The following is a 26,819-nucleotide window of genomic DNA, read 5'->3' on the forward strand; positions in this document are numbered from 1 at the left end:
TCAAGAAAAATGCATTGCTCTCCCTTGCTCATGTTCACAAGCCCCTCTATCAATTTGACATTCCTAAGTCTAAGCCTGTTTTCCAGGTAATCACTATGACCTTTGTGCAAAGCCTTACAGCCACTGGTGTTCATAGCTAGATGGCATTATGCCCACATGGAAACCTATACTGTCTATTACTTTTGCTACTAGTAAGGGTCTTCCAAAAACAAGTTCTAGACAATTTCAAGCTTTCTAGAAACATTTTCATGTGTCTTAATCACACAGGATATTTTGCAGCACTCCACCCAGAGGGTGCACAAGGCAATGCCAAAGGATAACCACCAGCCTCTCACATTTCTGAAGCCAAAAATTCTCATATGCTACCAAGCACAACAGGCCATTTCTGGTCAGAGAAAGCACAAAACACATTGGTATAACAAGCAAAAGGCCTATTTCCACTCAGCTAAACCTTTTTTGCAGTTCTGTAATTTTTCTTGTACATAACTTAACCCAAGATATACTGATGTTCCAGCATCCGTCAGAAGTATTAAAATAGCACATTCTTTTTAAAATTCATTTTCAAGCAGCTTAAAGAATTAGTATTCAGCAGTTATCTTTCTGATTTTAATAGCTCAAGTGCAGGGGTTTGGTTTTTATAAGAAATACATGTATTGTATTTTATATGAATTACTATTAAGCACTTCTGACTTGAACCAATGCTACGAGTGAAGCATGAAAGGAGGTATAAGGCACAAAAAGCAGAAGACAGAGCCAAGGATTGCCTTTGCCTTATGACAGCAGGAGAACCTGGACAGATTCAGGAGCACCTGGTGTCAGCAGGGTCCTGATTTCTGTCAAGGTTCATCCTTTCTTTCCTCCTCAAGCAGACCCATTACAGGGTGCTGCTCTTGCTCCTTGGCCAGCAGATTGCTGCCTGACCCCCCATGTTGAGCACCACCCCACAACACGGTCTGTCAAGCTAGTCCGTATACTAAATTAACAAATATACTGTATTAATTATTCATACTGTCCAGTCTGACACATTAGATTGAATGTCATGGTTATCCTGAAGGTAGAATATGTTGAGTTTTACATAACAATCATTAAATGTAGTGAACTAATTAAAGTATGTTAATTAGGTAAGAGATAAAAAGAACTTAGTATTTGGTAGAGACTGGTTACTGTTAATACCTCATATTGTGTTAATACCTTGGCTGCATTTTTATGCTTAATGAGCAAAAGGAAAAGCTGATTATTCAGAAAGCAGAAAAAAGATCACATGTGTTACGTGTTGGAAAAATAGCCTCAGGTGACAGAGGAAATACATACCAAAGGAACTGACACTCTAACAAAGAAAACTATCATTTCAAAGCCCATAAACAATGTGCTGTCACTGGGAATTTTACATATTCAGATTCTAGGAAGCAATACTTAATTGTTGTTGTTGTTAACAAAATGGCAAAAATCTGATTTGCACAAGTTATTTGTTCTCCCTATACTATGTAAACATTTTTCCCAGGTTTTTACATTTACTTTATGAAAATTGAGACAAAGGCTTTCATAACAAATGCTCTGGTTAGAAAAACAACTGCGCAGCAAGAAATTATTAATTAAATTCCTACTCACATAAAGTAAATGTTGGTGGGAAATACACACGTATATGCCTGGCACTGGGCCCATATAATGCTCTACATGCAATTAATACATACTATGCGCTTATGTTGAAACTTTCATTTTTTCATTCCATGTCTTATCCCCCTGCTTTTCACTTGATTTGAAAGGGCATGACCATACCTAGAAAGTATTTTGATGTACGTGTTAGTAGAAATAAAAAGAATCCAATTAGCACTCAATAAAACAAAGGCTTGTACTTCCTTCAGAAGACTACCGGAATACTTACAGTAACAAAGATGACAGGTACTGGCAATAGTCAACTACTCGGGACAAGAGCCTCTGTTTTTTGTATGTACATACAAATTTTATTGCATATACAGATATATACATTACATATATATATGTACTTTGTACACATGAATATTACATACACATATATATTTATATGTATATAAAGATAGATATATATTTAGTGCATATATACACATACACACTAAAGTTTCACTTGTGGCTAGGATTCTGCTTAGTCTCAACAAGGCAAAGAAACTTAATGTCTAACCAGAGCCTAAAGCCAGCCAGGGTGTTGCTCTCACATCATATGCGCTCACGCACCTTTCTCTGTTCTTCTCTGAAAAACACATCCAATGACACGACGACAGTACAGAGATGACTACCGCAGAGATGACTACTGTAACACCATCCACCCTTGTTTATTCCACTTTAATATGAGAGATATAGGTCTGCTTCTTCTCTGCCTGAAAGAATTCAGTCACCTCTAGGAAACAGCCCCAGTGTAAACTCTCCTGGGTAAACACAGTTAGCAGAAGAACAATGTCATGCTGCTGCAGCAAATGTATCTACAGTTCTGGGTTTATTTTTTCCACACAGAGTCAAAAACACAGGAATCATGTATGCAAGTTTTGCCCTAGCGTGTTTTTCCATACCAGGATGGTATGGAAAGGCTTTAAGAGAACTGCTGGAACCAGCTCAAACTCACAACAGGCTGAGAGGTTCACAAACATTATTATGCCAAATGCTCACTTCTTAAGTGTAAGCTTATTAACAACAACTTCTGAGCACTCAGTTGCAAGGTCTTTCACTTCTCCCTAGTTATAACCTTCCTGAGAAAATTTAGTCCAAAATAAACTTCCTTCAAGAACATACCACACCACTGTGCAGCACTAATAAATACCTACTTAGAGAGGATAACACAATAAGTATGCAGGACAGACCATATTAATGAAAGATACACTCAAATTCACAAGAACCACAACTGCTGTGTAAAGTTTCTTACCCTAAAAATTAACCGAGGTGTCTCAAGAAACAACTTTTTTGCTTATGGTTAGCTCTCCAGAAGAATTTGCAGCGTTGGAAGTGCAGAGCTTTTGTCAGGAGAAAGTTGCAATATTTCCTGCAATGCATTCTGTAACACATGAATAGCATAAACTGCAATTAACTTCTAGACCAGTTCATGTATCCCTACTGGCCAAGTATTTCCCTCAGCGCATGCACCCTCTCCACTCCTCTCTCTGCGCTTCACAAAGTTACCTGCAAGGAACAAGGGCATTGATTCAATGAAGCCTTGTAGATACACAAAAATCAGAACCATGAAGCAGTTTAAGGACAGATCATTCCCACTTCCGTTTCTGTTCATGCTTTGCCAATACCTGTACTTTGACAGTTGTTTTTCGGTGTCCTAAAAGTATTTTACAAATCTCAATAATTTAGGCTGTAGGCCAGGATTTAACTTCTTAAAATCCATCTTTTGCATTTGACTTGAAGAGCCTAGGCAGGTAGAGAGAGGTGTATTCGAACACTCCCCAAAAGTTTCATTAAATGCAGACAGTTAAGTGGTCAACAAATGAGTTCATTTAAAAAAGAAGTGATGACAAACATAAAGCTTTAGAGTTTAAGAACAGATGATAACAAAGTACTATTGAAACCGAGAGCTGAAGAGAATGATTTAGGATGGTTTAAGCAAGTATAATTCAAAGCAACATGAATAAGTTTTCCATTGTAAAATTCAAGTTAAACTTCAGCAAGAACTTTTAAACAGCAAGATTGTTAAACACTGTGGAACTCAACAGATTAAATGAAATTGAAAACTCAACTTTCCAGACACCTAGAAGTGCTAGACTGAACATGGTAACAACAAAAGTACATAGTAATAGTTGACTTTTCCCTAGTAGAATTAGTGGAAACAATAAAGGAAACCTCTGCATTACCAGAAAGTAAATATCCTCACTCATTCACTTCCCAAATAATGGTTTACTGCCATTCAACTTTTAATTGTAAAGGGTAAGAACATATCTGGCCTAAACAAATCAGGTAAAGAGACTCAATCATATAATAATTTAACATTTCAAGCTCTTCATTAGGGACTGTAGCAATAAGACAAGGAGTAATGGGTTAAAATTTAAACAAGGGAAGTTTAGATTGGATATAAGGAGGAAGTTTTTTACTGTAAGGGTGGTGAGGCACTGGAATGGGTTGCCCAAAGAAGTTGTGAATGTTCGACCCCTGGCAGTGTTCAAAGCCAGGCTGGACAGCGCCTTGGGTGATACGGCTTAATGTGAGGTGTCCCTGCCCATGGCAGGGGCGTTGGAACTAGATTATCTTAAGGTCCTTTCCAACCCTAACTACTCTGTGATTGTAAGCAGACACTTCTTTGTTCATTCCTTCATTCATATCCAGGAGTTAACCACATAAGGAAAGAAAAATCTTCCCTGATAGGTGACACAAGTTAGAAAACAAATCTAGTCCTGTCAGCAAGACAAGATGGAAATTGAGAAACACTGCTGCAGGGATTTATATGAGGCTCTACAACTTCAGGAAGAAAATTAAATTTGAAAGTATTTCTGCATGGTCATGAATAACATGTAAAATCAAGGGGATGAAGTTACATATTCAGGAGATTTTCAGATGTCATTAAAAATCAATAAGCATCAAAATCACTTAGGCAACATTAAAAATATCTCCATCTTCATATTTCATCATCTAAATTTTATAACAGGGTGCTGGGAATATGCCAGAATCTCTGTTACTAGTGTATCAGAGCAATTACTGCTGCGATTCTTCTACTGAAAAATTACAACTGTGATATTTATAACATGGAGACTAAATATAAGTAAGCCCCCAAGCAAAAATACATTATTCAGATGATGCCTTTCACTGCATTTTTTGTCATTTATTGTAATAACAGTTGCCCTATTTTCAGAAACTTTATATCACTCAGCCTTAACAAGTCTTTTCCAGGGAAAAAAAGACTATTAAATCAATTTTCCAATCATAACAAGTTGGAGAAAATTCTGGCTCCGTAAGTGAACATATTCCTTTGATATGTGATTTTTTTCTTTCAAAGACTTGGTATTTATGCTAGGAAAATGACCACATTTTCCCTATGTAAACAGTAATTAAGCTAATGTTTCATTCCTATTTTGAAACTATAGTCAATAAGCTGCTGTCAAATCATGAACAGCAAAAAAACCTGTCTCAGTTCAAAAAATAAACCTATGAACACAATAAGCATGTAAAGAGTATATACTAGCAACCTGGAAATGCTGCCCCTTCCTTCCACTTCAAAATTTGACTACTATCAAAGTGTTACATTTTCCCTGTCTAGCTAGGTTACTGTAGTTTAACGCAACTGATGGTGCATGGGTGCAATCCGCCTTTATTGCTAGCTGTCTCAGATTATGATCATTTAGGCCATCCCTCGCCCATGATCAATTTCTTCCAAATATTTACAATCAACTAACTGAAGACTGTGATCCTAACTGAATCAAGTATAATGTAGATCAAAGACTGAATGGCTCTGTGAACAGTGTGAAAGCTTCAGCATTCTTTCCTAATGTAGATCACTAAGTGCTTGAGGAAGGAGTGTAAAAATAATTGTAGCTGGAGAGAATCTGATGATAGAATGAACTCCCACAGTAGATCAGCCAAATCATGCACCATTACAAAATTCTGCAGCGGTCTTGTTTAACTGAAGCATCTCTACCCTAAAAATCATAGTTACAACACTACACCTCCCTTATGCAATAAAAACTTGCCAACAAGAAACATGCCAAAAAATTAAAATACTATTATTAAAAGAAACCCCACCAAACCACGCCACAAAACAACCTCACAGGTTGAAATGTAAGAAAGCACTCAATTATGTTGTACGATTTCAGTGAAGAAAGATTCTATCAATTACTATAGTAACTGCATGAAGTTCTGTGAATTAAAAATACAGAGACTAATTAAGCAAATGAACACAAAAAGACTCTCAACACACATTTAATCTATTATGCAACTTTTTCGATGCATTATGCAACAACATGAAACCTCTGCAATGCATTAGTAATATTCATCTTCTGCATGATACCGTAGAAGTCCACTTGCAGATCCAGCTATGATTCACTGGGGTGGATCACTCACTTTGGAAGTGGAAGATACATGTTCAAGTGCTCTCACAGATGCTGGAGAGAAACTGCAACTAGATCACCCATGCTTTAAGGGATTACTGGGAGGTAAAAAAATAGAGTCCCTCTACTTTTTTTCCTGTTTGTTTTACAAATCCACAAAACATTCTGGAAACACCAGTAGAAATTACAGCAGCAATTCAGGTACTGTATTTCAGAAATATGACCTGCAATTTCCCTACACTCTGTAAAGAATAAGATTTATGAAATATGGATGCTAATTACCTATAATTTTAAGTCTGTCATACTGATATACTCTGGTTGTAGTCATCCAGAAGATTTCTCAAGCCACAAATGGACCATCAAGTGTGCGCTCCTATTTTAGTCTATGCTCATCTTTGCTACCTCTTATACCTCTCAATATACAAAGAAGTAAACGAGAGAACAGGGTGTTTTTCCCCCAAATGAAAACCAGTAGCAGAGAGTATACCATTAGAGGGATCATAAAGAAAGTACGGTTTGAGAACAGACTCATCATTGCTGAAGGGGATGAAAGCTAAAGGTACCTAGAGAAACAAGCATCTTTAAGCATTTGACTAACCAAATGTACAGCAGACTTTGCCACAGGCATCTTGCCTGCATAGCTCTCTCTCCAGGTTCTGCCCTTCTGTACTGTGCCCTAGGCAAAGCAGGTCAACTTAAAACTGATATAAACCTTAAATGAGCTTGTAGGTCATTTTACTCAAATACTCTGTCTTAATCTTGTTTTGCAGTTAGACTTTTAGGTATTTTCCAAAAAAAGAGATCTATTTCCATTGGTTAGTATAACACTGGAAGTATAGTTAAGCAGAAACCAAGACATTAAATCTGGTCCATTTCTAGAAGCCAGGAGGATTCAATGTATGCTTATGTGTTCCTTACATGACTGTATACTACCATGTATTCAGTGTTAATTTTGCCTTATTTTGTCAGAAAATTACAGCATTTAATTGCTACTTGGTTCTTTGTTGGGTTTGAGTTTGTTTGGGTTTTTTTAATCAGATTAGTTGCCCAAGAGTCTCTAGTTCAGTGAAAGCACTATGCCAAAAGTAGTTACACTTTTTTTTTTTTTTTGAAATCTCAGTAGGAAATTCCATATATTTTTATGTCTAAATGTCTTTGAAATTTTGCATACGTAGCCCTTAAAATTTCAGGAGTCATCTTCTCCAACATATTCCATGTACATATGTGGAAAAAAGGCTTTCTTGCTTTCTCAGCTCCCAGCTGGGTTCTCAACTTTGAATAAATCCTGAACTGACCTATCAATCAGCTCTATCACACATCTGCAAGCAATAGTCTTGGTTTAGCTGGCTGAAAGTGCAGACAGCTGAAGCAGCACAAAACCCAGTGATTAGGATCCTGAGTTTCTAAGTTAATTTCAGGCTGCTGCCATTGTAGCTCTCAGCTGTCAGGATTAGAAAAATCAATATTGTACAGAACCATATGCACAATCACAACGAGTGATAATCTACTCCTGATGGTGGGACACAATGGACAAAGAGAGAATCAAAGAAGAGTAGAAAAACAGAAAACAAATGAAAAGGATAAAGATGTTAGCATATGAAAATGAGATGCTATTACATGTTTGTGTGAACTGTAAAACTACTACAGAAATACACAGAGAAATCACATTTTCAGCTTTTTAGTATAAATTTGGGGCAACTCCATTGGTTTCCATCAGGTTACACTGCACTGCACCTTCCTGAATAGTATTTGGACAAGTCTTGCCATGCAATAAACAAAAACATTGATGGAAAAATTCTGTATCAGGATATTTCTTTACTATAGATAAGATTCAAACCCAGATACAGAGATTGGTAAAAATTCTGAGCTTTTTAGGCCCAAACTTTTAAACCTGAGCATTAATCTTTAAAATAGAATTAGAATTCAAGCTTCGTTTGTCAGCAAAACACAATCCAAAGTGGAGAATTTAATTCCTTAATTCTGACACAGGGAATATTTTCTTAGATTTCCTTCTTATGAATGTTCCAACAGAGCGTCTAGTCTTACCCAGTCCTGCCAGGAAAATGTTTCATAACATCTCTTTTCTACAGATCTTTGCATCTGATTTCTATTTTAGCATCCCTGAACACTGTTTTAAATGTTATTTTTAAATACTTGAAGTGGTGCATATTAGAAACCTGGTTTTCTGTCTCTCCTGATAAATCCGAAGATGTATGTGAAATAACAACCATGAATTTTCCATGCAGTGGTAATGTCATAACAATCAGAGAAAAAAAATTGCTGATTTTCCAACATATTGTATGTTTATGCACCTGAAAAATAGATCTTACTAAGAGTGTGCATGACTGTAGTGCTTGATACCAGAAACCAGAATTCTCTTGTATGAAATTGCAGACTAAATGGAGATCAAAAATTTATCTCAATCTCAGTATTCAAAGACTGCAGCACCAAAACTAATGGGGAACTATGAAACTACCAAATTTTGTAACTCCCAGAAATGCTACAATGATGTTTTCCCGTTACAATAGCCATGTGTTTCCATCATCCAGGCAAGCACACAATACAGATGTGAAGAAAGCATGCAGAGCAGGAGCAAAGAGACAAACTAGATGCCATCTAGGGCTCACCAGTTGAATTACTCACAGCTGGTAATCAAATGAATCAACCAAGCAAAATCCAATACAATAGTCTGTCATTAATACAATCAAAGTGAAAGCACTTGGCATCCATCATTAGCTCCTCTAATGATTCCCTGGCTCAGTGGCAGCCTTCTGCCCTCCTTTGTAGTTCATACTTGAATCTGTAAAAGAATACACAACTATTTGCCCATTGTAAAAAACAAGTATTTGACATATCCTGCCAAGCTGTACCCTACAAATTGCCAGGCAGCACATTCCAAAAATTCAGCAAACAGGAGGTGCTTTGGGGAAGAAGAACAGCATTTTGCAAGGTTGTGAAGATGTCCACATATAGATGGCTCATTTGCTTGCAAGAAAATATGAATGCATGGACAGAGATGAAAGGGGTTCCTCTTCCTTTGCTACTGAATACAGTGAGAATACAGTGTAACAGACCTCTCAAGGATCATTGTTGCCCACCGCTGAAACAGAAAATATTTCACAAGTGCTACATTTTCCTCTGTTTGGGACCCCTCAATCAGGAACATCTTTCTCCTGAAACACCAAAAAAATCCAACAAAAAATGTCACTGATCAGAAAGAACATAAACTCTTCAGCACAAGAAAATAAAGACAGTGCGTGGGAAACCCCAGTTCATCTTGGACAAGTTAGTATTTTTAAATGATCTCATCTACAGATGAACAAGTTATTGGTAAGATCAAAGAGAATTATTTCTCTTTCCACAAAAATACCCGACGTAGCCCGTGAAGCTAACAATAACAAACCCTATTTCATGGACCCCAGGAACAAAAGCAAAAGCAGAACTGCAGAACTCTCTTAAAATCCATATCTTAGGCTGCCCCATTACTTGCCCCTTTTAGTACCAGTTAAAATGGAACTAGCAAATGGTCTTTCCTCTGGTATTCACCCGTTTCTGGTAATCAGCAGTTTAAATTTTCCTAAGATGATGATTGCATTTGTTGAATCAGGATCATCGTGCTTAATTACCTAATTCCTTTTTAACCTATTTACACTAATGGCCTCCACAATATCCCACATCACTTTAAGTTTTGTACTTGAACTCTATACTTTGTGGAAAGTGTTTCTCTCTTGTTTTTAACTTAGTGAATGATAATTTCATTGAAATTCACTATTTCTGCTATAATGAAATAGTTAGGATTTATTCTGTATTTACCTTTTATTTATTTTTCATGGTATCTCGTCCTCCATCTCCTGAGTTGCCTCATTTCCAGAACAACTCCTAATCTACACAGCTTTGATCTGAACAGAAACTATTTTCTCAACAGTAATGAAAGGCTGAATGACATTACCTCAAAATACGATCCAGACTTTAGACTCCTAAAACTGAAAGCTCAGGGAAAGCCCTGTCTCAGGTTAGCAGCACTCAGTGCTATCATCAATGGCACCAGTAAGCTCAAGAGGAACGTGGCCAGCAGGTCAACGGAGGTGAGTCTCCCCCTCTATTCTGCTCTCATGAGACCTCACCTGCATCCAGCTCTAGGTCCTCCAATGTAAGAGGGATGTGGACCTGTTAGACCAAATCCAGAGGAGGGACAGAAGATGATCAGAGGTCTGGAGCACCTCTACTATGAGGAAAGCCAGAGAGGGTTGGGGTCGTCCAGATTAGAGGAGTGAAAGCTCTGGGGAGACCTTAGAGCACCCTGATCTTATACGCAGAAGGTGCTCTGAAAGTTCTTTTTACATTGTGTTCACATCAGCAGTGACTCGACTGTCACCTCCCCTTAAACACAGGCATGCACTTGTGTGAAGCACAAGCCACAGAAGCGCGGGATTAAATGCCCAAATAGAGCACAGCATTAAAAAGGAGCACAACATGGACAACAAACATCCTAGACAGCAGAGAAAAACGCATCCTAGGGAGAGATGGAATTTGTTACAGAAAAAAAAAGAAAAGATCCTGAAAGCCAGCAAGAGCACCTAAAAAGCAACAGACTGGCTGAAAAGATGGAATTTAAAAAGAAGCACACACATGATCATTTCTGCCTTCTGGATTATCAAGATTGATGTTTTCACATTTTCCATCTCTACCATGAGGGCTAAAATATTGCCTATTTTATTTTCACCTTTTAATTAAAAATCTAGAATATAGGTGTTTCTTGGTATAAAAGCTACAAGATTGCAAGATTATAGAAGAAACATAAAAGCTGACAATAATGATTTGATACTGAATTTTCTTTTAAATTTCTTGCCCTTTTCATTATACTCACAATTCACATGCATGTCTTAGATCACTCATGTTCACATCTGTTATCTTAGCACTTCCAAACGATAAGACACTTTCCTATCATTTCTATTACTAACCCTACCAATCAAGACACCTTAAATGAAACACTTAAAAATTAAGACTGTGAAGGAAACCCACTGCTAACTGTGGATTGAGTCATCTTCCCATTCCATATAAGAGACTTCTTTTTCTTTTTTTTTTAATACTACACATATTTTTGACACAGTAAAAGATGATTTAAGGCTTGAAATATTGTAATAAATCTCAATGTGATTTCAGTGCCCTGAAGAAGTTTGGTCATCACAAAATAAAACCTGGGCTTATGTAATTCAAATGAAGTACAACTAGTACTAAAACACAGTATTAATAACAAAACTAAAGGAAAAATTACCTAATCTTGTATTTCTTGAAAGCTGAAAACGTTCAATTGAATTGAATGTTTGCTACCAGGCAGAAATTTTAAAAAATATTCCCATTGTATTGAAATATATTTTCATATTTCCATATATATGGCCACAAAAATCCATAATACCCAAGAAAAGCCTGCTGGAAAAATGCTGAATGTTACTATTAGGAAAATAATCATTTATGGACTAAAGAAAAAAATAAGTAAATCACTTTGTAATTACAAATCAGTATTACATTCCTATATATAAAAATATACCAGTAGCGGAAATAAACCTGCTCTTAATAATGAGTTATTAAAACCTGTACTCTAACTGTAAAGTATTAACAATACTGTATTACAGCCTGCACAGACCATTTATCAATTCTTTTGGTTACATTCAAGACAATCTTGCCAGACATAATTATGTCTTTTGCTTTTTAAAGAATATTCAAAATGGATATATTATATAAACAGGTATTCCTGCAATCACTGTGAAATGAAAAATTTGAGAGTCAAATATCAAGGTATAGCAGAATAACAGTCTCTGGGTTACCATATTTGAACAAGATTAATCACAATCCTCTAGAATTTTGTAATCTCACATCCATAAACAGCACTTCCCTGAATCCGTAAGTTACTATTTGTTGTGTAAGAAAATTTAAAGTTTTATTGGTTAAAAAAATGTAAATAAAAGCCTTAGTTATGAGGTATTTTTAATTGTCCGTTTACCATTTGTAACTATTATCTGCACTCTTACAGCAAACACTTTATGTGATTACAGCCATAATGGTTATGCTGCAATAGCTCAGTTATTTTCATGAGCAATCAGGAGAGCAACAAAATAAAGAAAAGAAGAAGATCCTATTATTTTTGCATTACCAGAAACTTACTTGCTTAAAATCAAGCCAATAAACAAGTCTGTTATTCACATGTTTACTGGCCTAGCTCCTGAATTAGCCAGTAATGGACCAGAAACCCTTCATGACAGGACCTGCATCCATCCAGAACAAAAATACAGTTCTCATCTCAAAAGGTTCACACGTTTTTGCCTAAACAAATAAACAAAAAATACAACCACCTAAACTTGATGTCTCATTTACACCATCTTACCCATGCTGTAATAAACTGCTGTGTTTATTCTTACATGATGCCAAGCACAAAGCAGATTACCCCAATTTTATCAAGGGTAAACCTACCTTGCATTTACGTAAGGTCAGCACATGCAACTAAGGATTTAAAAGAGAAGGCTCTGACACTACCTACCTCACAGCAGGTTTTTTTACAGCCACTCTTTGTATGCAAGCCAAGGGAGGCCAGATAGACACAAACATGAAATCATAACTTCTGATGAGTGCCACAGTCTGCAATTTCAGAAGCCCAAGAGTCACCAAGAACTGGTTTTATAGATACTTCCTTTTTATAATATTTTCATTGAAACACTGATCAGAATTTCTATACGCCAAGTTGCTCTAAATACCATGGTACTTCTGGAATCACAATTTCTAGACTTTAAGATAAAAAAGAAATGGTTTCAGAATGAGAACACTTCCTTCCTACCGGTCTTTCTCAGGCCCTACACTGAATGCTTCATTGAAGCCTACATTCTTTGCATTGAACTACCCAAGGCACATAGGTAGTACAAATGTGCACAAGACTGGATTGTACAGGTCTGAGTCATTCACATAAGAAAAAAAAAAAAGTAAAAAAATATATAGCCAAGGTTTACATGCTTTCATAACGACTTTCACTAAATGCCTTCACTTTAAGATCTCTATACTCTTCTTTGACAGCTTCTTTTACAAAACTCTGTCTGGTCCCTTTAACTTAACTTTTTTTCACAGGCATACGTACATTAAGTTTCATATTTATGGAAAAACTGGGGAGAATGAGGCAGGGCAAGGTAGCTTTGGGATTCTGAGCTTTTTGGCTGTAACTTATTTGTACTTGCAAGCTATAATCCTGTTACCATGTACATATCACTGCAACTGTTAATGGGAACACGGTTCCTGTGGCAGAAGCCAGTCCAAGGCAAATCCCTCTTCATGGGTACAGTGGAGATACCCAGTTCTCAAAACCAACTCTTTTCCTTCGAAACCTGCTTCTGGCAGCTGCACACCTCTTAACTTTCTCTTCAAAGTGTTTTCTCCACTCCAGATGTAGCTGCAGCTTTCTGTTGCTCTGGGCAATACTGGTTTGCATTTAGAAACCTCTCACCTACTTTTAATTATGGTCGGGCAAATAGAAAAAAAAAAAAAAAATTCATGTTTTGCTGGCCAAAGTACATCAATGCTGACACAGCAACACAGAGTCATAAACTTTTCGGCAAGATGACGTGACACAAACACAATCAAACTCCACCAACTACAGAACACTGGAAAAAAAATTCAATTTCTCCAAAACTGAATGTATTATTTTCTTTAAAAGTTTCTTTAAAAAATTTTAACCTTCTGTTCCAATGTCCTGTGAAACATGAGGTTTCAGTGGGTACTTCAGAAAAGGGTTTCTCTCAGTCCAGTCCATTACAGGATAAGAACTGGCAGGGGCAGATTCCAAAAGCGAGAGGCACATTTGATGTTAGTGAGGAAAACCAGCTGTATGGCTACAGAAAAAAATCCTTTTTATGAAACTGGTGAGAATGAGCATGAAGGCTTACGCACTGCACTCAAAATACTAATTTTGGGAGCATATTCACCTATTCTGGATCCATTCAGATACTTCTCTCAAAAAAAAAAAGATCTAGAATTTACCTATTATAATTTTCACAAGATTCTTGGATAAATATTAAATACAGCTTTATGAGTGCTTTTACAGTTCATTGCCACTTTTAATTTCAAAGCTATTTTAATGTTGCAATAAAAACAAGTGGACATAGTTAAGTATTTCACTACAACACAATCATTAAGAGGAAAAACAGAATAAATTGGAAGCTTTCTAAAGGATAATTATATCATCAGTCAAGTTTTATGTTTGAGCATTTCTATCTTCTCTTCAAATAAAGGGAAAGGATGACAGTAATTGAAGGAGATGAGTAATATGGGTTACAATCGAAGTTATGAAATTTTCTGGAAAAAAAGTAAAGTATGTTAAAGTCTCAGAAGAGGGCAGACTTGGAGAGACTGCATAAACATTCGTATTAGTGATGATACTCATATGAATCTCAAACAAGGCAGCAGTAGCCTCAAAAGAACTGGAAACTAAGTTGTTCCTGAGGACTGCATAGATTTGGGGGTAAGAGGATGGAAGGGAACACTACTTTTATTCTAGAAATTCATTTTAAACACCAATACATGTAATATCCCTTCTGTCAGTGCAGTAATGTACTGTTCTGGGACACTCTGGTTCTATTTTGGTACTTACCTAAATAGGTCAAAAAAATGATTAAAAGAAATTCTTAAAGCATGCTGATTTTTCTGAAAAAGGATACAGGTTATCCACATTTTCATGAAATCTAAGCTAGAAGAATGCCTACCTTCTTCCACAGACAATATGAAATTATCATTTTTGTTACATTATTCATGTTATAGAGCATACCAGGAGAATACATCCTCTCCCTTATGAATTATCACATCATAAATTTCCAATATTTTCAATTTTGTATCAATACACTAGAGATGCTTGTAATGCAATCTCACAAAAACACTGTTCTGCATTCTTAGAAGATATATCCAACTTCATCCATTTCCCACTTGGGCAGAAGAGGTGAGAGGTTTTTTGGTAATAAGGACAACAGTGGTTCAACCACTTCTGTATGGTTATTCAGCAGTCCTTGGGAACAGCGTATCTATAAACTCAACCTTGAGTCCCAAGGTAAAGAACAAACCAGAGCAAATGGGCAGCTAATACTTTTCACTCAAATTCTCATCTTCTCGTTATCGTCACTTACCTGCAGTTCAAAGGAAAAATATCAACTTCCTAGATTCAGCAAAACATATTTATGAATTTAGCAAAAAGCTCAAGATTTGCATTTAGTTTACAGCTGTTGCAATAGGCTTTGACTTGTGACATAAGCAAATTAAATAATTAAATAAGAATAAGAATAACATCTTCAATTCTACTGAGGCAGGCCTTGAAAAAAGATGTGTATTTCTAGATCTGCAGTTAAGACTTTATTGATAGTTGCATTGGAATTTTGACAAATTCCTCAAGATTATTTTAGATGTCATTATGCTGCTTAATTCCAAATAGAAATCTTTAATCCTTTTCAGTATATTTCAGTATACATTTCCAAAAAAATAAAAAAGGTCAATATCTTAATTTAGGAGAAAACAGATCGACATTTTTCTTAGCTGAATTTTAATAATCTGACTGGTAGGGTTCCTGTTTGGCTCTTGGGAAACTGTCAAGGACACAGACAGATGATGGATTTATGTTGAAAGCAAAATTCTTTTTCTAGAAATACACTCAAGCACAAATTTATCAACTGCATCTTTGCTCCAACCAGTTCTAGGAGAGACTTCAGGATCTTATCCTGGGATTATTTTTTTCTGTTTCATCTTACAACAAAAGTATAGCTTTACAGAACGAACAGATCCGTCTTAGTATTCAGAAACTTGATGTTTCGGTCCACTAACAAAACTGAAAATTTTACTGTATCTTGAAAATACTTAACATATCAATATAATGCAGCCGTTTCTTATTTCTAATTTGTATTCTACAATTACAATTCCAACTATTCAAATTTACCACTAAAATTTTCCTGAACACCAAAATTAAAATACTTAAGAAGTTATTTTTATTCCCTTATGGATTCTATTCTTCAATTCTATACAAAAAACAGTATGAAACTACTAGTCAGTACCAACTGATATACAACCTCCCTGGTTGTACCTTTACTTCCTATCAATATTTACAACACTATAAACATCTTTAATTCCAGACAAACACCACAGTGTTTTCAGCATTTTGCCAGGAAAGATTCAACATGAAATCACATTCTTTTTATGGCTGCTTTCTTCTAACATAAAACCCATGTACACATTCAAATATTGGAAAGGAAGTTTACATGTACATATTATCTTCCTCTCCATGGTGTTTTGTTATTGAATTTAATGAGTTTGACAGACTAATTACAGTTAAGTATCTATTTTCTACTTTTACCCAAATCTAACAGCAGGGTTTGGGGTTTTTTTTTTCCATCCTTACATAGTTTCAGTGCTTATGAATGTCTAGTGCAATTGTTAGTGACTGATACCCGGAACAATCCTTCAGAACAGTGGCTTCAGATCAGTTTTTCTTAATTTAGATGATTTTGACTACTTCAATACAAGTTTCTATAAAAAGGGGCAAAACCATCCCCATCTCTCTCCAAAATGCAATATGAACATGTAATACTTTCTGGCATTTTTTAGTGCAACAGCTAGCAAGTGATTGCTCTCAGTGAAACTTGTCCTGGAACCTCTTGCAGCCCCACTGATGCAGACAGATTTCTATACTCTTTGAAAGCCAACAATGCTTCTTGATGGCTTAAAAAACTACATCTAAGATTAGCATTTTGCAGATTAGCATTCATAAATAATGTTACATTTTATATTGTTATATGGTTTTAAAACCTGCTTGCAACCACAAAATCAGATGAATAGTAGGCATCTATCTTTCTAATATACTCTTTGAATGTGTTCATAGTAAATGTAAATGTTTATAGTAATTTCAAGATTCAGGAGGACATAACTGAAGTTATCAACATTTATAATCCAGACTTATCCTAAACATACTATTATGCCTGTTTCTTCGCAGCAAGTTCCTGCTCCATTTCAGTTCAATCAAGAATTTGCAAATCTTGATGTATCTTCCACATCTCCACAGAATTCCAAATCCTATTTATAATCAACTTTGCAATGTCTCGTAAATCGCTAATTCAACAAAGTGAAAAGGTTCCAGCTGGTGGACAGGGAAATCAGAAAATATATGGAAGAATCAGGATTCAAGATCCTGTCTTGCCCCACCTGTACAAGGGCATGAGCTGGCCTTCCTGCTTCTGTTCCTCTATGACTTTCCCCATGCTGTAACCAAATCAGTTTTTCCCGTATGAAACTTAATCAGCTCTCTCTTCTGTTTCATACCACAGTCAGATACAACATCCTCGATTCTCCAAGTTTGCACAAATCTCTCCACACTCAAAACTTTACCCTTATGTCACCCTGCAACTTCTTTTCCCCAGCCCAAGACTCTTTTCCTTCTATTTTTAGTAATTGCCTTTATCACATATTCCAACTTTCACCTTGCCTATCCTAATCAAGAGCCTTGTACAAGCATGGTTTATATTAGTTACGTTTAAATATGCCAGGCTTATTTTTCATTTCATGAGAATAACTTTTAAACTCCACCAACACTGAAAATTGTGTTGAACACACTAGGTCCTCCACTAAATAACTCCACCATTAACATTAAAATGGCACTATTATTGCAAACGGAGTCTTGATGGCATTATTGTTCAAAAGTTTGGGATTTTTACAATGCAGACCCAAATATGTATGTTACAGTGTATTACAGAAATTAAATGAATGTGCTATGCCTATGGCTTTCTCTTCTGATATCAGATACACAACTAATTGCTCAAGATGATTTAGAGTGGATTAAGTTTTCCTTCACCTGCTTAAATCCTCTCATCCACTGAGGTTGTAAACATTACTTATTTAAGAAGCATTAAAAGTGTTGGTGGAAGTATTCTGTTTTAGAATTGATTCTATATTTTTCTTTCCAAAGGAAAAAACAGAAAGGAAAGATATAATTATTAGCAGAAGAAACTGGAAGTGTGTGTTTAGTAGAAGTTGTGGAAAGAACTCAAACCAGACACAGACACATTAAAGTAACATGATTTCCACACAGGATTCATACTTTTTTTCCTGTTTTTTCACAAATATGTATCAGTCTGCCAATTATCCTTAAACAGTAACACCACAGTATAACATATGATCCAGAGAAATCTTTTATAATCATGACACTGGCAAATATAAGGGGGAGGGGAGGTACTTAACTAAATATGTGCCCCTAATTGTTACTTCATTTCATTCCAGCGTTTTCCTGGAAAAAGATTTCTTTTTTCTTTTCTGTCAAAACATGGAATCAAGCAGTAAAAAAGGGAAATACTCAAAGCACCAATTCAATCCTAGATTTATACTTACAATTAGGTTTTGGGGTTTTATTATCAACGGTGTTATCTCAGTACTCCTGTCTTGAAAATGTAATACTGCTTCTGCATTTTTCCAAAAGAAACACAACATTCCTATAGTCTCTATAAACTTGCCTTAACTGATGCTATAATCTTAAATTTTGATGAACTGCGAATTAGTACTGCTACACAAATTGTGGGCTCAGGCTCTGCCATCCATTCTCACAATGAGCAATACATTTCATCTGCAAGTATCGTCGGAGGTCTCACTCAGCATCAACAAAAGCAAGAGAATTTGGCCTGTTAGTGTGAGCAGCTTCCCACACTCACCTGCCACATTAAAAATAGTTACTACCCAAGATCTCGCTATACCATTCTCCCACATACAGAGGCCTAAGTAGTAGTAACTGTGTGCCACTTGCAGCAGCAACAAGAGTACTCAATTACAAATGATAACTTACCTACAGCATACGTAACATACCATAGTGTATGCATATACATTACATATATGTACCTGTGGGCATGCATCAGCAATGTCATGCTTTAAGGTCTTGTACCTACCAGAATTTTAAATAAATAAATAAATAAAACAAAACAGCTTGAAGGTAAGAGAATATAAACTTAGAAAGGAAAAGTCAATTTGGTTTTATATACATGGGCTTTACTGTTAACCTTCACAAAACACAGGAAAACGACACGCCCAGCACAAACACAGTTAAGAAAATACCTGCACTTGGTCATTACATGCTCCTTCTACCTGAAATATCAAGCCTCTGTCTGACAACAACCCTGGTTTAAAAGCAAATTTTGACTTGCATACAAGGGAGATCCAGAACAGACGTAAACAAATACACTACGGAGTAACTTCCGCTGTGAACACCCTGCCTTAAGTGACCATTTGCAAAATAATTCATGGGCAATAAGGTATACACCTATGCAGACAAACTAACCATATCTGGTCCTTTGATTAGAAATCAATAAAGTATCTTTGTGGAGAAGATCTGGAGCTTGTTTCTCCCGTTCTGTAAACACATGGTGACTGCTCAGCAATCTTTCAATTACTCACAACTATTTTAAAGCACTCTGAATAATCATACTGAAAAAATATACTTGATGACTGATAAATAAAACATTAGATGACACAGTAAGCATACAAGCCTGCAATTTGTTACCACATTAGTGTATGTATTGAACAATAAAAATAAGACTATATTTGCATTGTCAAAAGCAGTTTAAACAAATTGTTTCCAGGTGAACAATTTCCTTTTACATTTATTTCTACAATATTGCACTTACAGACAATTTGCAATAGAGTTTTAATAATTTTCAGAGGAATTTGGCCACACTGCAGAAAAAATGAGAAGCAGTATCCCAACCGCTAAGCAGAGGTGCTGTGGCTGTGTAAGTCTCCTTTTGGAAACAGTTCTGTGAAAGGAGACTGGTGAGGAAATTGTTTAACACACACACACACCCCCCCCCCCCAAACCACAGTATTTTATCATTTTGCGAGTTGCTAGGGATCGGGGGTTTTAATTAAATGGTTGTATAATAAATCAATAACAACATATGACTAACACTACGGTAAAAATAGGTTCCACTCTACAAACTGCGGGATTTTGGTGGGAAATTATATTGAGGCTTCACAATCTCTGAGCACCATCAGAAGATAAAATTCATGAAGGACTACATTTGCTATCTTTTTACTATAAATAACAATTAAACTGCATCATGTGTCACAGTTTCACAAAAAAAAAAAAAAATAAACACACTTGCCATTAGGCTAAGCTCTTGAAGGAAAAGAGCACAGCTAGGAGCATTTCTCTTCGGACCCAGAGTCCGCCAAACTGGGACAACATTTGGGAAAAGAACTGCAGTCATCTTACAGCTCAGGCTCCCATTTGTTTGTTTCAAGTAAAGATGAGGATTGATCCCTAAAACAGACGCTCTTTAAAGGTACTGTTATGTCACAGCATTACCTCCCAGGCTAAAAACACTAACATTAGTTCCGATTCCTTCTCCTTAAACTCTGCCGTGACTCCAGGTACAAAACTCTCAACCATGCAAAATCCACTTCTGCCTTCATCACATGCAGGGCTCTAGACATCAGCCAGGCAGAGACTGCCAGAGCACATCCACATACTTAATCACTTGACACAAGAAGAAAATGCCACTAGGACTGCAAAATCTCTAAGACTGAGGGAGCCTATGTCTTCTACCATCACTGTGGCAAGAAAGCAACATTACCTTGTTGACCTGCAGAGGCCCTGTCAGAAACCGTGTGAGAGTAAAAGAGGACAGAGGAAGAGGGCATGCCATGGTATATATTACATGGAGTACAGAAGTCTCCCTTTCCTACTTGAAGCAAGCACAACAGCTGCTTAAGTAAATGGAGGTGGGGAACCAGGACACAAACTTAACAAGCAACAGCACTGATGGGGACCTGCGGCTCCGCAGACAGATACTGCATTGGGCATGGTGCCGCCAGTCAGAGCTGCAAAGGGAACTGACAATTCTCCCCTCATCAGCACACAAGAAATCCTACCTTCTTTGGTCCTCTCAACCACAGCAACAGCCTTTTTTCCTGTGCACAGCCTGGAGGAACGAAACTCCAAACCAGACAGCACAAGGCAATCCTGTACGTTGCACCTGCTAAAACCTAATGCCTCTGACTCCCTGTGCAGCAGCCACTGCACAACCAGAGACAACACATATTGGCAAAGCAAGACCAGCATGTAGGCTGCTAGCAAGGTATATGAGCAAGAGCGAAGCTGCTACCAACTGCAGGCTACCTCACTGGTGTGAAACACTGAGGACTAAACCTTCCACAAGAATCAGTGGTCACAATGGAAACTGGATTTACACTGAATTGTCTCTCTAAGGAAAGGAAGCATGCATCCAGTCTGCCAGTGAAAAAGACAGGACCTTCTACTCCAGCACCAGAAAGTGCAAGAGCAGCAAGTAACAGGAATTAGGATTCACAAAAGGTATTGAGAGCAACAGGAAAAACTGTCTCTGCCACAAGGAGAAAGGAGATGCCAGGGATAACCTCACACTGTGTAGCAACCTGCCACCTGACTGCAAAATGGACCATGTCAACAGATGATGGGAACAGACTCCACAGAAAACAGGCTTGCCATGAGTGCAGCTCATCAATCCTCAGAGGCTGAGACTTGTCTCTTTCAAGCTTTGTCAATGTCGTGCTAACACAGATCCATTTCAGGAGCCAGGGAAGCCTCTGCAGACCTATGCGGTGTGCTCACAGGGATGTGTACGCCTGTCAGACACTAGTGTATGCACACGAAAGACTTCTCCCTGCTCCAGACAGAGTGATTTCCACTGCAAGGCAGGAACCACCATTCACAAACAGAATCTCAGTAGGAGATGAAGATCGACACCCACCTCACACCTTCTCTGTATCTGCAAACCCTGTGTCTGGGGGAAGCCAGGCAGGAAAGAGGGTCCCCACTGACAGAAGAGGTCCCCCATCAACTGAACCCTTTCCTATTTTCTGGAGAAACGTTGCCCAGCCGTACCAGTGCAATCACACTGTGCTCAGAGGCAGGGGTGCAGCCCGTACCCCCCCCCCAAACGACAATAACCCCACAGATTACCAGCTCTACCACTGAGCACAAGAAACTGCGACACCACGGCAGGAAGCGTAGCCGGGGATCCGGGAGGGAGCTAGACCCCGCGATGCAAGTGCCAGACCTCGGCAGATTCCTCTGCGGTCTTCAGGCAAGGGAGGGCCGGGAGCTGCAGGGACAGTCCCATTCCCGAGCGGGACCCCATGGCGCAGCCCTCAGATGCCCGCTCCCCAGCGCTGCCCCACCGAGAACAGAGATGTCAGAGACGGGGGGGGGGGGGAAGCGGAGAGAGGGGTACCGAGGGGAAGCGGATGTCTGAAGCGGGGGGAGCCGGAGGAGCAGGGTGCTCACCCCGGCAGGACACGGACGGACAAACACAAACACACACACACACACACACACACACACACACACACACACAAGCACACCCCGCTTCATCCCCGAGCGCGCTGGCGCCCAGGCAACCCCGCCGCCCGGCACCGGAGCGAGCCAACCTGTTTCCACACACACCCGAGAAAACAGCTCCGACCCCCAGCAGAGGCTGGCAGCAAGGCGGCCACCGCGACCCCTCCCCGGCTGCCTCCCTGCGGGGCTCCTCGCGCCCCCCCCTCCCGCAGCCGTGGCCGCTCTGCGGCGGCCGTACCGTGGGCAGCAGCGGCTCCATCTGCGCCCCTTGGTCCTGGGTCTCCATGCGGCGGCGGGGCCGCTGCGGCGGCGCCCTCCCCGCCGCCCGCCCGCCGGGGCGCGCTCCCGGGGGCTGCGGGAGCCGCTGGGCTGCGTTGGGCTCCGCGCGCCGCCGCGCTCCCTCCGCGGATCAGGTGGCGCGGAGGCAGGAAGCGCGCCAGTCACATGGCTCCGCGCCCCGGCGCGGGGGGAGGCACGAGCCGGATCCACCTGCGGGATGCGGCCGGGTCCAGCTGTTGCTGCCGCCCGGGCCTCGGCCCTGCGGCCGAGCCTGAGCACCGGGCACACCGGAGCCGCTAGTGCCTCCACACGGCACCTTTGCTTGGGCCGGGGATGCCGGTCCCTACGGCCGAAGGGGGAGCGGGCTCCCTGTCCGAGCCCGAGGGAGCAGAGGGACCGGACCCCCGAATCCCCGAGTGCCGGTGATTTGCAATAGCAAACCTGATCAGGACACGGCTTCCAAGTTTACCACTTCACATCAGGCTTCAGGGACAGTCTCCCCAGGACTGTTGCTTAAGTGCACTCATGGACCAAGACTTGTTTTGGTCGAGCCGGCATCCGAAGTACACTGAAAACCAGTGATCTCTGCCTGGACCTGCCAGGCTTTGGCACTTAAGCACAGGCGGCATCTTCAAAATAGAGGGTATCTGTGGTCTGGGCCATTCTCCACTAAAATAACTCCACCATCCCCTTTTACCTGCAAGTTACGAACGCATACCTGATTACCATTTCCTGCTGGATACAGTTAAGTCAATGAGAGTATTACACCCTTAACCAATTTAATTATCCAAGCCAGGTACACCTTTAACTTGTCCTATTATTAAAGACAGGTGCAATGGTGCCTACCCAGACAACTGAGCTACAGGAGTTCTCATATTCATCACTTCCCAGCACATCTCCCAAAACAACATTCCCATCCACACCTGTGGGCATAAGAATAAAAATGAGCAGAGACCTGACTATTAAAACTGAGCTAAAAAGTAAATCTCTGTCTCCCTGTTAGCACTGATGTCCTTGCCAAGGCAGCAGGCCATCCCCTACATTTCTGATAGCCTTTGCAGTCTAAAGTAGATCAACAAATAGTTTTTTCTAAATCTGATTGAATTTCATCTGCCATGAGGCATATTCTTCAAGTCTCCTTAAGATTTTCCAGGTTGATTTATTTGTACATCAGTGTCCTGGGTTCAGCAGTAGCAGTCATTTTTTTCTCCTTCTTAGTAGCTGGTGCAGTGCTGTGTTTCTGACTTTTGGCCTGGGAACAGGGCTGATAACACTGATGTTTTGTTTGACCAAGGACTTTGTGAGCCTCATGCTCTGACAGGGAGGAGGAGAAGCCGGGAGGAAGCAGAGACAGGACACCTGACCCAAACTGACCAAAGAGGTATTCCATACCACAGCACATCATGCCCAGTATATAAACTGGGGGCAGTTGCCCAGAAGAGCACTCACTGCTCAGTTGAGCTCTTTCAGCGGGTGGTATCATATTCTCTTCCCTTGTTATTTCCCTTATCATTATTATTATTGGTTGTAGGGAAGAAGGGGGAGGGAGGGGAGTAGACTGCATGGCTGACTTGCCAACAGGGTTTAAACCACAACAATCAGGCAGAAAGCTGAGGAGGCAGTATAAAGGGAAGAGAATTCAAGCTGGTTCTCACAAAGAAGCAGACTACTTTTCTGAGTCGCAACTGAGAATTTAGTCTCAGTACCAAGTGATACATACATGTAACACTGTATAGAAAGACAAACAACACTGTGGTCCAGATTCTGGGGCACAAACCAGATGCATATTTTCATAATATGATTACTGACCTACAGTAATTAACATAGGAGGCCATTCAGGTCACTAGAGGTAAGGCTGTGTCAGCATTTGTGCAGTAAAACCCTATTTGTAGGAGCTTATAATTAAGCTATAAAAGTCATTATAAAGCTGGGAAAGGAATGTGTTTAAAAGTGATTTTCCTTCTTTCAAGAAAAAAAAAAGATTTAAAGTGAATACTCCACTTGTGAAACCAAAATCCTTCAGTGTACACGCAGCAATTTCAATGAACATTACTATAAGCATCCTAAGTCTTTTCTGCCTAAATACCTCGAGCTTGCCCAAGAGCATTTTCTAATATCATACTGAAATACATCAAGCTCAATGGCATTTACACATCTTTCACTCCCCAAAAGATTCCCCAAAACACACTCATTCACACATACACCTCTAAAAACAAAGGCCAAGGACAAATCAGATTTTACAAAGGCTGTGAGGAAGTGTATCAGCTTACTGTGTGCATGACACTGTTTCCCAACATTTCACAGTGAGAAACAGGATTAAAACCACAAGCACCATTCACACAAACTACAAATGAGGTTATTGAATGGGCCAGAAAAGAGAGTTAGGATCAGTGATGTGATCACAAAGGTTCTTTGCCAGAGTGCTTTACAGTCAGGAGTTCACCATTATTGAATAATAGTTAAAATATGGAAAAACTCTGTTAAATATCAAAACTCCCCAAATCATTCTGTATTGTCCTGCTACGCTCACGCAAAAACATCACAGACCTCCACAGCTACAAAGCCACAAATTAATAGCTAAAGTGCAAGTCATTCTTTTCAACAGCTGTGGCAGTATGAAGATCCGAAATGTTGAATTCAAAAGCTCTAAAGCTAAAGGCTTTCCAAATACAAAAGTGGAAGAACATAAAAGACTGAGCAATCAAACGTGACTAAGCTAGCAATTTTTTTAGTAACTTCCTAGCTGTATATCACACCAAAGAGAGAACAAAGAGAAAGTAATATTTATTCTCTAATAGCTTATAATTTAAATTTAAAGTTGGTTTCTTTCACTGTTGCATCTGATGTGAACCATACTCCCAGACATGCCCAGCAATTTTCTGCTTTTCAGTATTACTCTATTATAGTAGTAATGCCCCTTCCCATCCCAAAATAATTAGTTTTAAAATCATAGAATCATGGAATGGTTTGGGTTTGACAGGATCTTAAAGATCAGCTAGTTCTAATCCCCCTGGCATGGACAGGGATGCCTTCCACTGGACCAAGTCATGAGGCAGAGCAGGCTTTAGCATCAAGCTGGAGCTTTTGTACACGAAGGCTAAGGAAAAAAGTAAGAGGAGGTTCTCAAGTCATCAAGAATTCAAGAAACTTGAAAACAAGAAGAGCAGTTGTTCTGAGATCATGACACGCAGATAAACTAAAGTTTTAATATTTTAAGAATACTTAGGATATGCTATTGGAATAGATACTTTTGTGACATGTTTATGTATCATCTTCATATATGTCTCTGGTGCATTATATATCAAGGGCTTGTACATTTAGTTTTACAATAATAAAGCTCCTATAGCAAACTTCAGTGGGAAAAAGGAGAAATATTTTTCTCATCCAATAATGTTCTGAACTGAAGTTAGAAACTGACCAGATCCCTGCCTGGTGTCATTTTTCATAAGAAAACAAAGACAGAAAAGTTGACATTTATTCTTCTCCTTCCTAAAACTGCCTAAAACTGGCCTGCAGCAAGCCAAATGCACGTGTTTTGCTGAATGATGATTAATGCTTTAAACCCACTTAACAGAGGTTTCATTCCCTAAAATGTATTCTCAAAGGGTATGTTTTATATATAAGGAGAAATACATTCAGAAGGCTCAGCCCATTCTCAAAGTAGTTTGGAGGGATATATAGCATAGGCTTTGGAGGCATGTGGCATATACCTACTTATCTGGGTTTGACATCAAAATGGTCAGGGATGTAAATAATTCCCACTGGCTTACACAGCACAGACATAGCTCTGTATATACAAAAATAGGCATATGATAAGATACAGCTCCAAAATGAAGACCTAAAAATTACAGTGCTCAAGCTCATGAGAGGTCTTGCAATACTTGCCTTATTATGTCTTTGTAATATAAGTTCTAATTTCCTACCTAAAGGCTTCTCCCTAATTATTGAGAGTGACTGGTAGTTCCTCCACCTAAGTCCCAAGAAGGTATTCTGATATAATAAACAATGTTAATTGTACATGTATGTTTTAAATATAAGTATAAATACAAATATAAATATATAAATATAAATACAAATATAAATATAAATATAAATAAGCTGTCACAGAAGCCTAGGATCACTTATTGACCCAATCCCACTCAGATTTTTACTGTCATACCTTTCTG

General features: G+C 38.8%; 1 protein-coding gene across 2 annotated transcripts in view; it reads right to left on the minus strand.

Annotated features, from left to right (window-relative positions):
• Window positions 1-22,768, minus strand: part of SLC4A10 (solute carrier family 4 member 10) — a 149,861-nt gene extending 127,093 nt beyond the window's left edge. Inside the window, exon 1 of one of the 2 annotated variants that reach the window (XM_061344144.1) lies at window positions 22,613-22,768. Coding sequence is in view for 1 of the 2 variants with exons in the window: in XM_061344127.1 (XP_061200111.1) it covers window positions 22,613-22,660 (48 nt within the window). In the remaining variant the exon portion in view is untranslated. The remainder of the gene's footprint in view (window positions 1-22,612) is intronic. The other variant, XM_061344127.1, reaches the window with a different exon arrangement.
• Window positions 22,769-26,819: the final 4,051 nt, after the last annotated feature.

The sequence above is a fragment of the Neopsephotus bourkii genome, unplaced genomic scaffold, assembly GCF_033783945.1.
Source record: "Neopsephotus bourkii isolate Nb327-2 ecotype Australia unplaced genomic scaffold, CSIRO-AGI_Nbou_v1 NB_196, whole genome shotgun sequence".
Classification (NCBI taxonomy): domain Eukaryota; kingdom Metazoa; phylum Chordata; class Aves; order Psittaciformes; family Psittacidae; genus Neopsephotus; species Neopsephotus bourkii.